The sequence below is a fragment of the Electrona antarctica genome, assembly GCF_951216825.1.
Source record: "Electrona antarctica genome assembly, chromosome: 12".
NCBI classification, from domain to species: domain Eukaryota; kingdom Metazoa; phylum Chordata; class Actinopteri; order Myctophiformes; family Myctophidae; genus Electrona; species Electrona antarctica.
This window is the reverse complement of record NC_136793.1, coordinates 51471908-51484576: the sequence shown is the minus strand read 5'-3', so window position 1 is coordinate 51484576 and position 12669 is coordinate 51471908. Positions and strand designations below refer to the sequence as shown.

Below are 12669 nucleotides of genomic sequence, written 5' to 3'. Positions count from 1 at the left end.
GCGAGAGAGAAAAGGTGGGTTTTGAGAAGGGACTTAAAAGTCTCTCTGGAGATTGGCAATCTACAAGCTCTCAATGCATGTGCGATGCATTGAGAGCTTGTAGATTGGCACATTTTAAGATTAGTGGTCAAACTAGGAAACTAGTGTAATGCTTAATTGGGTCGTCCACTCACAGTTAACAGCCTTTGCAGTGGCGTGCACAGATAGACACTAGGGGGTGCTAGAGCACCCCCTGCCCTTTTGGCAATGTGCCCTTTTTTTTTGATTTTTCAAAAATAGCAGACCTACAAGCTCGTAGCGCGCCACTCGGTGGCGCGCTATGAGCTTGTAGATCTGCTATTTTTCAATAGCTAAAGCATAACATAATGCTAACACCAAAAGGGGTTCCCGCCCAAAATGGGTTAAGGCAACCGGCCGCGCTGCACAAGGTGCCCTTTTTTAACTTGAGCACCTGCCACTCTAAATGTCTGTGCACGCCACTGAGCCTTTGTATTGAGTTTGTGCTTGAAATGTACTGTAATTCTGCAAACTGTTAATAAATTCTTCAATCAATCAATGTTCAAACGCATCTTCCATAAGATCTTCAGTAGTCTCCGCTATTTCATATAAAAGCAACGGTCAAAGCCTCAATCTGGGATTTATCCACCCTGGCTTGCAGTACATGATCAGGACTTTGTCGTATTTGTATTTGTATTTATTTATTCAGCACAATATAAAAAAACAACACAGTGAACATATTAATATAAGAAGGGTAAAGTGCTAGGCTGAGGCAAAAAAGCCCACGGGGCTTATACGAGGCCTCTACCTGTAATGTAAATCACAATGAAACATTTTATACGAGGCCTCTACCTGTAATGTAAATCACAATGAAACATCTTATACGACTCTACGAGGCCTCTACCTGTAATGTAAATCACAATGAAACATCTTATACGACTCTACGAGGCCTCTACCTGTAATGTAAATCACAATGAAACATCTTATACGAGGCCTCTACCTATGTAAATCACAATGAAACATCTTATACGAGGCCTCTACCTGTAATGTAAATCACAATGAAACATCTTATACGAGGCCTCTACCTGTAATGTAAATCACAATGAAACATCTTATACGAGGCCTCTACCTGTAATGTAAATCACAATGAAACATCTTATACGATGCCTCTACCTGTAATGTAAATCACAATGAAACATCTTATACGAGGCCTCTACCTGTAATGTAAATCACAATGAAACATCTTATACGAGGCCTCTACCTGTAATGTAAATCACAATGAAACATTGTACAAGAGATATAGAATGTCCAGAAGACATAATTGCAGTATATAAAACAAGAACAAAACAACAACAAAAAACAAGAACATGATTAGAATTATAGGTTATCTACATGATTAGAGAAAAGAAGAGATGATACAAAGAAGTATAATTAAGTGGGTCCTAAACTTATGTTTGAAATTATTTAATGATGGTACGATCACTTTCTGTCGTTGACATTTCATTTTTGCATATTTTTTTGGAATCACAGTGGACGGGAAAGACCCCAACTTCATGACGGAAGGCCAGAACAAGCACACCCCGCTGCATGCAGCCGCTGCCGAGGGCCACCAGGACATCTGCCACATGCTGGTGCAGGTGAGAAGATGAGGAGATATGTGACCACCATTTGACTGAGAGACTGCCATTGGATTTTTTTTTGAATTTTTGTTTTTTCATGTCATATGAAAGCAGGGAATCATAGCTTCAAATTGACATATTGGTTGTTCAGTTTGGCCCACCAGTTTTGGAGATATGGCTTATAGAGTAATGTCTTGCAGAAAAACAGCGAGTTGAGAAAACAGGCTTGAAAGGTTCACTGCTGTGGTCTCTAACATTACACCTAGCTACATGTTTAAGCATTTATTTCATATTTACATGTCGATTTCAGCTCTGACACTTATTTCAGACATGCTCTAGTATGTGAAGAGTCTGCCTGTGCTATTAACTCATTTAAAAAAAAGAAATGTTTTTCTCCTCTGGTGAAAAGCTGGAATGTGCGCGATGGCAGGCTCTCAGTCAAATCTGGTCACATATTGTACCACCACCAACCAGTGTTGTTTTCGTCGACTAAAACCAAGACGAAAAATGTTCGTCGACTACCTGTTTTCACTGACGGAAACTAAATGAAAACTAAGCTACGATGACTAAAACTAAGACTAAATATACTGACAATTTCGTCAACAAATAAAAACTAGACTAAAATGTTAGGAAGGGACTAGTGGACAAGAGATTACAATGAGTTGCAATGAGTGGGCTTGTAGATCGTCTATTTTCAGCAAGTGGCATTACGACGGCATCATGGCCCGCCGAAATACATTTTGTTCGACTAAATCAACTGTAGATTTAGTCGACTAAAATCGGATGATATTTAGTCGACTAAAACTAGACTTAACACTAAAACATTCCGGGTGACTAAAATGTGACCAAAACTAAATGAAAACAATTCAAGAGAATCAAAATTTGCTGCCAAAAACAACGCTGGTGCCGCCAAGCAGGGAAAAGGCATTGGGCCGGGTCCCATTTTTACAGTCTTTGGTATCACCCGGCGGACACGTACAGTACGACAACATGGATTCTTGTTACAGTACAGTAACTGATTACAGTAGTGCATCCAGTGCATGCCCCTGGAAATCAGGCTCGCTGAGTCGGCTCCACATTTTAAATCTCTACTTAAAACTCATTTTTATAGACTAGCTTTTAATCCTAATTTCTCCTGATTGTGTTCTATTGATTGTTTGTTTACTCTGCCTCAGCTTCCTATTTCTACTATTCTGTACGGAATTGATTGCCTGTATTATTATTGTTTGCTTTGCATTGTTTTTAAATTTCCCTGCTTTGTGTGCTGTTTACTTTTGCTGTTTCCTTTGTAAAGCACACAAACACATAGAAATAAAGCTTTATTATTATTATTATTATCCAGGGGGAAGGGGGACACGATCGTGTCCTTTTATCAATATGTCGGGACGCAAAACGCAGCCCGTTTGCATCACTGCATTATGTTGTTCTTGCGTAGTGTATTTTACTGTGCTGTTCCTGTGTCGTGTTTGTGTGTGCGTGCGTGCGTGCGCAGGCCGGGGCCAACCTGGACATGTTTGATTCGGAGCACAGAACGCCCCTGATGGCAGCGTGTGAACACAACCACCTGGACACGGTCAAGTACCTCATAAGTGCCGGCGCCGCCATTGGCCTCAAGGTTGGTCACACGCCGGCTCACACCACACTCTAGATAGGCCACAATTATTCCTAGCTAGTGGCCAGTTATTTAGCTTGATTGTTAGAATGGTTTCCATTCATCCGTATGAAACTGGCAGCTGGAGGACATTGCCACATCGTTGTCCACACTCCTTTAACCTGATATCTTTATTTGGGGCATTTGAAAAGAAGAATACCGAATATAGCAGATATACGAGTTTGCATTTAGCCTTTTGTTGGATTGAAATACCCTAACATTATGTATATGTACGAAATAATAGCCTAGATCCAGCGTGACTTACCCGATGGCACTTGTTGCTATGGCCGCCACACCGCCATGTCATTGGTGGTGGTGGTGGAAAACTGGCAATTGAATAAAATCATGTGGCTAATATTAAGAATCTAATAACTACAGACTGCTTTTGCAGTTGGTAGAAGCCGCAATAGCAGTAGCAATATTCCATAATGTGGGGGCAGAAACCGCCTAACTCCATATTCTAACTTTTTGTGATATTTTGTAAATTAATGCTCTACCTGGTCATGCTACAGCGTCTCACGAAAGCCTCAAAAGTAGCACATCCTAGGGCATTAAGCAACTAGTCGACTAGTTTACTAGTCGACTAGTAAATCCAATAGTCGACCTTGTTGGTACTAGTTGACTAGTTGATAAGAAAAAATAAAATAAAAGTTTATTTATTTTTATTTTTTATTTTTTCCCCGATTTTGTAGGCCTCAAGATCAGGTAGATTATAGTTATAGTCACACACACAGTTTTTCAATGTACAAATCGACTAGTCGACTAGTAAACTAGGCAACTAGTCAACTAGTAAAAATGACTAGAAGTGAATGCCCTAGCACATCCACAAGCTCGAAGCGCAAATCGACGCGTTTTGAGCTTGTCGATCTGCTACTTTTTGCTGTTTTTTTTTTTTTATTATTATTTTTAACCCACAATTTTGTAACCCATTTTTCACCCCTGTGTCAATTATCTAATGTGATCCTGGGCTCTACACACCCTCCGCCAACCTAGTCCCCATATATGGGGGACATGGGGAGAGCAACGGACTTGAACTCATGCTTCCTTCATGCCTGAGTGTCCAAGTTGCTCCTTTACACCTGACAGGGGGGAGTTTCCCTGGTTGGACGTAGCGCGTGGAAGGAACACGTTATTCCAACCAGTTCCTTTCCCCTCCATCAGGCGCCACGGCTGGCCAGGGGGAGGCAGTTTAGAGACCAGGATTACTGCATGTTTTTTGTGAGGGTACATACCCTAGGGGACACGGGGAGAACATGCAAACTCCACACAGAAAGGCCCTTTCGCCAACCCCGCCTCGGGTATGGGCACTGATGACGCGGAGGAGGAAACACGCCTTTTTGCTGTTTTTGAATTTGACTCCCGGCAAGTAACAGTTTTGGACATAATGAGGCTTCCACCTGACAGAGACGACAGCTACTGTAGGAGCGTCTGTGTTTTTTGACGCTATTGAAAATCACACCTTTCTCTTTGATAGCGCCCTAGTAGTTTAGTAGTAGTTTATTAATTTTGGTCATTGAAAGAGGAACAACACATAATCCAGTGCCTGCATGCATTTGTTATCTCTTAAACCACTTTGACCTGAGATCAGATTCTAAAAATGTCTTCTACGACAGTTTTCTGAAAAAGCTATGTTTCTATGTCAGTGGTTATTCGATTTAAAAAAAATAGCAGACCTACAAGCTCGTAGCGCGCCACTCGGTGGCGCGCTATGAGCTTGTAGATCTGCTAAAGCATGTAGATCTGCTAAAGCATAACATAATGCTAACACCAAAACGGGTTCCCGCCCAAAATGGGTTAAAAAGAAAATGAAACATTGACCAAAAAGGTGTAGGCTGAAGCCTTAGCTTATTGTGCCTATACCCTTTTTAGCATTTGAATAGCTTGCGTAGGTGAGAACATACGAAGGCCCCTAGCCTACTTACTGCGAACCCCATCCTCTCCCCTTGCCTATAAACAACGTTCACTGCCTTCAAACCAGAGGCCGTTGGCGTTGTGTTACGGTCGTAAAAAATGACCACTAGGGTAAGGCGTGACCGCAGAGCGAGAAGTGTCAAAAGACCCAGAGAGAGGACGGGAGGAAGGAGTCTGATCTACGTGTTCAGTACTCCATGTATCCACCTTGTCTTGTCAAAACGATTAGCCCTCCACCGTCCGCAGCCCAAAATCCATCAACTGCACAGTGTGACGCCGTGTCTTTATTTATTTTTATGGCATTTTTGTTGATTTATTCAGAGAGGACTAAAGGAGAGTTGGACAGAAAGCAAAGAGACGAGGAGAGCAACACAGCAGGGTCCCCAGACAGCCAGGAATCAGACCAGGGACATTGGGGGTTATTTACAGCTGCCCCCCCCAAGGGATGCCATTTGTGTCATAATGCTCACACACAAGCAGTGTTATTTGTCACACCACAAAACCCCCCCGACATGTACACAACGTGGCATTTAAAAACAAAACCCATCCATTTGTACAAAATGTAGACCATTGTAAGTGTAGAAGTCTTATTTTCTCAGTGTGCTTGCTTTGCCGTGAGTCCTTGACTTTTTTTTGCTGCATTCCCCCGAGAGAATTATTTTGGGGGGGAAAGAAAGGTACCGTTGCTTTGTTTGCCTGTCGTGTCAGCCGTTGCACGGAATTGTCTGATGGCTGTTGTGTTTTTGTCTTAATCCATTTAGACCTGAGAACGGTTCTACAAATCCAGTCTTCTAAATCCTGACAGTTTTCTGAAAAAAGTGGTTCTCAAACATTTTCATGTCAAGGACCCCCGACCCCCATCTGAAAATATGTTGTTCCAGGGACCTCCCAGAAGCAAAGATTTGAGTTTACAACGCTCGCTCTGAAAGAATATATATTGAAAGATTTGCAACACATTTTCACGATTTTTCAAAAATAGCAGACCTACAAGCTCGTAGCGCAGCACTCGGTGCCACGCTATGAGCTTGTAGATCTGCTATTTTTCAATAGCTAAAGTAGAATATAATCCTTAATAAAACACCAAAAGGGGTTCCCGCCCAGAATGGGTTAAAGTTGATGATATTTGTCTCTCCAGCTCATTGGTTCTCAAAGTGGGGTCCGGGGACCTCCGTCGGTCCTTGAGGGGGCCACAGTGGGTTCCCATATAAAAGATTGATAGTTATAGGAACCAAATGGACCTTTATGTGGATTTAACTCTTGAGAGTGTGCAAATGGACCTTTTACAGGTTCATTTGGTTCCATTTGTACCCCCAGGGCCCTATATGCATCAGCTAAAAATATATATATCTTGACATTCGAACATCTGTCTGCGACCTACAGATATACACATGAATACACATTTCATTTAGGAGTCCTTGAGTCAAGGACCTTGACATGAAAAGGTTTGAGAACCACTGCTTTAGTTAACGGAAGATACAGTTGGGTGCCACCGATATTGTCCCTTATCATTTGACCCATTTAGGCCTGACCTCAAAATTTTAAAAAAATCCTTCTAAATCCTCCAGTTTTCTGAAATAAATATTTTCACCATTTTTCAAAAATAGCAGACCTACAAGCTCGTAGCGCGCCACTCGGTGGCGCGCTATGAGCTTGTAGATCTGCTATTTTTCAATAGCTAAATTATAACAATGCTTAAAACACCAAAAGGGGTTCCCGCCCAAAATGGTTTAAGGTTATTGTAGCAGTCAATTTATATTGGGGGTCGGGAGGGGGCGGGGCGGGGGTCCCGAGACATTGCCAAAGCATTTCCGGGGGTCCCCGGCCAAAAACGTTGAGAACCCCTGCAATACATGATTAAAAATGTATTATGGACCCCACGTGTACTGGCACAACCGCCTTCCTCTGCGTGTCCTGAAGAAGGCTCGTATCCACGTGAGTTGTATCCCTTTTGTATGATGTATTGTTTTTAATTTCTCCGATAGCCACTCGGTAAACTTCAAACGTTATTGCCAGAAGAAGAGTGCCTTGGAATTTCTTCCTTTTTTGTTTTGCTTTTGCGGTAACTAACCCAACCAAAGAGCACATTCATCGTACTTTTTTTTTCTTTTTTAACATTCAGACCTTTTCACTTATTTTTCCTTCAAAATATAGAGCTATTTTAACACTTATTTTAACCAAATAATATCACGTACACCATCTTTACGATCACACAGTTTGTCAATGATTCTCATAGTAGTCCTTGAGGGGTTTCCAGGTGGTCCCCAGTCGAGGTGGACGGGTGGGACATTTGGTATATAGTCTTTTTCTTATTGGCCTAAAATATTGTCTATATACAGTATACATTCATGAATCCACTATGCTACTTGCCATAATGCTACTTGCGTTAGCATCGGGTAGCTAGCTGTTGTTGTCATGACAATGGATCGCCCATCTTAGATCGTCCTCGCCATAATAATCCATTCTATCTGTTTCTTTCAATCGCCTGTATCTCCTATTCCTTGTCCCGGATGGCATTTTTGGTCAAAACAAGGTGTATTTGATGGAACAGAGCCGACAATGTGGAGGCCTCCAGTGCCCCGGTATAGATCCATCTTGTAAACAAGGCCTGTCCAGGACCCGTTCAGCTTCCTAGGGTATGTTCACTTCCGGTAGTCTGGAAATGTGGCTTTTCAAAATAAGAAAAATGCTGGCGTGAATTATATCATAACTTAAGCGATCTAAGTGTTAATGGGAGGGTCACAAGAAACCCCTATAAAAAAATTGCCCAATAGTGACAGCCGGTCAGCATGTATACTAGTCCTTACCCGTTCTGAATATATGAACAGCAAATGATGTTCAGTGTGGGTAATGCAATGTAATAGATCACATTACTGATAGGGGGGGAATTGTTTACAGATGGTCTAACAACAACAGGGTTTAAGTCCACCCGGACGGGGAATTGCCTTGGGAGGGGCTGCAGGGCTGTAACCTGTCGTAGTCAGTGGCCAGGCTTTCAGCGTGCATGTAGCCTATATGGCACGGTGGTTGAGGAGGAAGCGGACAGTGTGTTGTCGAAACGGCGCGTGTGTTCACGTTCACATGCCCCCCGTCCAACTGTCAGAGCTGGCTTTCAGGTGCCTGTGCCACGCAACCCGCGCGTTGGCCGCGATGCTTCCCCAAAGAAGAAGTGATGTCGACTGACGCAAGAGTAGCTGTAGTATCAGGGTCCGAGTTGTTTTCCCCGTGTGGGTCTGTTACGCGGAAAAGTGTGTCCCAGTATTAATCTGTGTCCGTCCCAACATGCATTTCACTGGTGACACTAGTGACACGTGATTTGCGGGGAGATTAGTTGTTTTTTACGCAAATGAATTTAATTGAGATGATTGTTAGAATGTTTGGCGTGTGTAATGCAGGGCAGATTGAGGTTGGAGGACAGGGCTGTGCGGCGCTAGGTTCCGTGAGGCTGTCCGAGTGTCCGTGCGTTGTGGCGTTGTGAGGAGGCGCAGAAAGCGAGCAGCTGTCTTGCTCTATGCTAAGGAAGTACTCTGACAGACTGCGACCGAGCGAAATAGACAGCGGGCGAGCAATCGCTAAATTATTAGATGGATAGACAATATTTTACGCCAATAATACTATACCAAATGTCCCACTTTAAACAAATGAAGCCTGTCTGTCAGCTGCCGGACTACAGGTGGTCCCCAGCTAAATTAGTTCATATAGCATCAGTTTGACCAGCTATTTGAAAATTGTGCGTTGTGAGCTTGTAGATCTGTTTTTGTTTTGGGTTTTTTTTTATCTCCAAAATGTGAAACATTTTGAATCTTTTTGAAACATTTTAACAACACAAATTCTGTATGGGGGGACCTGGTACAATATATCTTCAGATGGCGGTCCGCGGAAAAATACATTCCTTGACAACCTCTGTCGTATACAACCATTTCAAGAATGGACAGACGTGTCAGAGCAAGGATCAATGGATGAGGATAAATGAATGGAGGAGGATTTTTAGAATCGCTACCAGTTTATTAGTCCTCCATAAATGTGCTTTTTATAACGGCTATAGTCAATTTCTAAACGATTTAACGGCAGCTTGTACCAGAGCACAGGTGGTGGTGCTATTTCTGCAGCCCGTTGGGGGTTGATGGTGTTCAATGTGAACTTGTGGACATCAAGTTTAACATTTGTATCGCCGAGATGGTTGGATCGTCTTTCAGGCTTCCCTGCCTATGTTTTAAGACGCTGCGCGCCACCTTCCCCATTGTAATGACTAAGGACTCGATTTCCCATAACCCTTTGCACGCCGGGGAACAATATCTCACAACGGGTAAGGGCTAGTACAATTAATTAACTTAAGTAACTCGGGTTTTCTGTAGTCAATGTGTGTCAATGTGAGTCATCTCGTGGTCCCTCTCTTGCAGGACATCACCGGCTCCACCTGTCTGCATCTGGCTGCTAAACTGGGACGTTATGACGTTGTCCATCATCTGCTCGCCAAGGCCTCCAAATACATCAACACTAAGGTACGGTACACACTCCAAATACATCAACACTAAGGTACGGTACACACTCCAAATACATCAACACTAAGGTACGGTACACACTCCAAATACATCAACACTAAGGTACGGTACACACTCCAAATACATCAACACTAAGGTACGGTACACACTCCAAATACATCAACACTAAGGTACGGTACACACTCCAAATACATCAACACTAAGGTACGGTACACACTCCAAATACATCAACACTAAGGTACGGTACACACTCCAAATACATCAACACTAAGGTACGGTACACACTCCAAATACATCAACACTAAGGTACGGTACACACTCCAAATACATCAACACTAAGGTACGGTACACACTCCAAATACATCAACACTAAGGTACAGTAAGCACTCCAAATACATCAACACTAAGGGACGGTACACACTCCAAATACATCAACACTAAGGTACAGTAAGCACTCCAAATACATCAACACTAAGGGACGGTACACACTCCAAATACATCAACACTAAGGTACGGTACACACTCCAAATACATCAACACTAAGGGACGGTACACACTCCAAATACATCAACACTAAGGTACGGTACACACTCCAAATACATCAACACTAAGGTACGGTACACACTCCAAATACATCAACACTAAGGTACGGTACACACTCCAAATACATCAACACTACGGTACGGTACACACTCCAAATACATCAACACTACGGTACGGTAAGCACTCCAAATACATCAACACTAAGGTACGGTACACACTCCAAATACATCAACACTAAGTGATATTAGTCCGGCCAACGGCAGTGCCAGGCTACCGAAAGTACAGTTGGAGGCCATCGATATTGTCCTTTTCTTTTTGCTGAGGTTTGCGTGATCTGCGCAAAAGGACAGTTAACCCATTTTGGGCGGGAACCCCTTTGTGTTTTAAACATTATGTTATAATTTAGCTATTGAAAAATAGCAGATCTACAAGCTCATAGTGCGCCACCGCCATCAAGCGCCATCACGCTTGCAGATCGGCTATTTATATTTTTGAATGTTCTACATCTCAGACTTTAAGGTTAACCCATTCTGGACGGGAACCCCTTTTGGTGTTTTAACTAAGCATTATGTTATACTTTAGCTATTGAAAAATAGCAGATCTACAAGCTCATAGCGCGCCACCGAGTGGCGTGCTACGAGCTTGTAGGTCTGCTATTTTTGAAAAACCGTGAAAATGTGGCACAAATCTTTGAATATATATTATTTCAGAGGACTTTTAATTTATTTTGACGTCAGGCCTAAATGGGTATACGGTAGAAAGTGAGTGAGATGTTGATGTCCTCGTGTGTGTGTGTGTGTGTGTGTGTGTGTGTGTGTGTGTGTGTGTGTGTGTGTGTGTGTGTGTGTGTGTGTGTGTGTGTGTGTGTGTGTGTGTGTGTGTGTGTGTGTGTGTGTGTGTGTGTGTGTGTGTGTGTGTGTGTGTGTGTGTGTGTGTGTGTGTGTGTGTGTGTGTGTGTGTGTGTGTGTGTGTGTGTGTGTGTGTGTGTGTGTGTGTGTCTGCGTGCGTCCGTGCAGGATGGCGGGGGGTGGACTCCTGTCACCTGGGCCATAGAGAACAAGCACAAGGAGCTGGTCCATCTGTTGCTGACCAGAGGGGCAGACGTTAACATCAGGGACAAGGTGAGCCCCATGCGCACACACGCACACGCACGCACGCACGCACGCGCACGCGCGCGCACACACACACACACACACACAGAAATGTCAGTCACAGTTACACACAAACAGCATTGAACTCACCCTGCGGTCAAGTGGGATCCCATGAGATCCATTAATTGTCTCCACCAGGCCGAAGGCATGGTGAGAGAGTATGTTTTGCACTCCGTCCGTGTGTGTGTGTGCATCCTTCCTTCCTTCCGTCCGTCTGTTACCAGCTAATCTCTGCCACCGTTGGCCCGATCCATGCCAAACTTTTCACACACACTCCCTGGATGCCAACGACGAACCTCTGCCCCAAATATTCTTCAACGGCCTGTTATAGCGCCACCATGAGGCCGATTTAGGCAAAACACATTTCTGTAGATTACTCGTACACATTTTATCACACAATATCACACAATTCGGTATACACTATCTCCATAGTGATGTGATCAACATGGATCTGCACCATTTCCCATCTTCCATCCTGATTGGCTAAGATTGGCTTTCAAAGCTCACATGATTGGTCCGTTTCGAACAAAATGCCACAAGTCACAAACTTTGCCGACGTGCGAATGGGGGACCATTTAAAACAAAAGGCGGCTCACATGCTGTAGTTTGCTACTAACAGAAATGTGCATGCACAAGGGCTGCCAAAGTAGGCTATCTTTGTTATCTTTTGTTGTTTTTCTTGTTTTTTTGCCCACTCTCTTGTGGAGTTAAACTGGGCAAGCTCTAAACTTACTGGGCCACGGTGGTAAAGGGGGCCGAGACGCGACTGGTGGTTGCGTTATGGTTGTGCCGTGGAAGTATGGTGGAACGGGTGAAAAAGTTTTTCACCCGTGCCCTGTGGACGTCTTTGGTATTACCGCACGGGCAGAGCCCAAGACGTCTGTGGACGTCTTTGAAAGAAATAGTAATAATAATAATAATAATAATTAAAAAAAAATCAAAACAAAGATTTCTTTTTTTTAATACGTGGTGCCAAAGTTTGTGTTTTCACCATTGAGAATGCATTTGGTGTTTAAATTAAATAACTCAGAAACTATAAAACATTTCAAAGTAAAAAGTTCCAGCATGTGTCTCCACAGTCGGCTGAATTATAAAAAATCACACCCGTGTGAACTGAGTGGTGTAAGGTCTGTCTGACATAATGAAATCATGTCTGACGTAATGAAATCACACCCGGATGTGATTTCACAACTGGCTTTTTTTGTGCAGAAAAAAAGGGCATGGTTGCTACGGTCATCCAGTTCACCCGGGTGTGATTTAATTACGTCAGAAATTATTTTGAACATAGCAACCATGCT

At 43.1% G+C, this 12669-nt stretch overlaps 1 protein-coding gene across 1 annotated transcript in view; it reads left to right on the top strand.

Moving 5' to 3' along the window:
• Nucleotides 1–12669, top strand: part of LOC306934685 (histone-lysine N-methyltransferase EHMT1-like) — a 60770-nt gene that overhangs the window by 28942 nt on the left and 19159 nt on the right. Inside the window, exons 11-14 of the mRNA XM_079517365.1 lie at nucleotides 1528–1634; nucleotides 3109–3231; nucleotides 9576–9677; nucleotides 11237–11341. Of these exons, the coding sequence (XP_079373491.1) occupies nucleotides 1528–1634; nucleotides 3109–3231; nucleotides 9576–9677; nucleotides 11237–11341 (437 nt within the window). The remainder of the gene's footprint in view (nucleotides 1–1527; nucleotides 1635–3108; nucleotides 3232–9575; nucleotides 9678–11236; nucleotides 11342–12669) is intronic.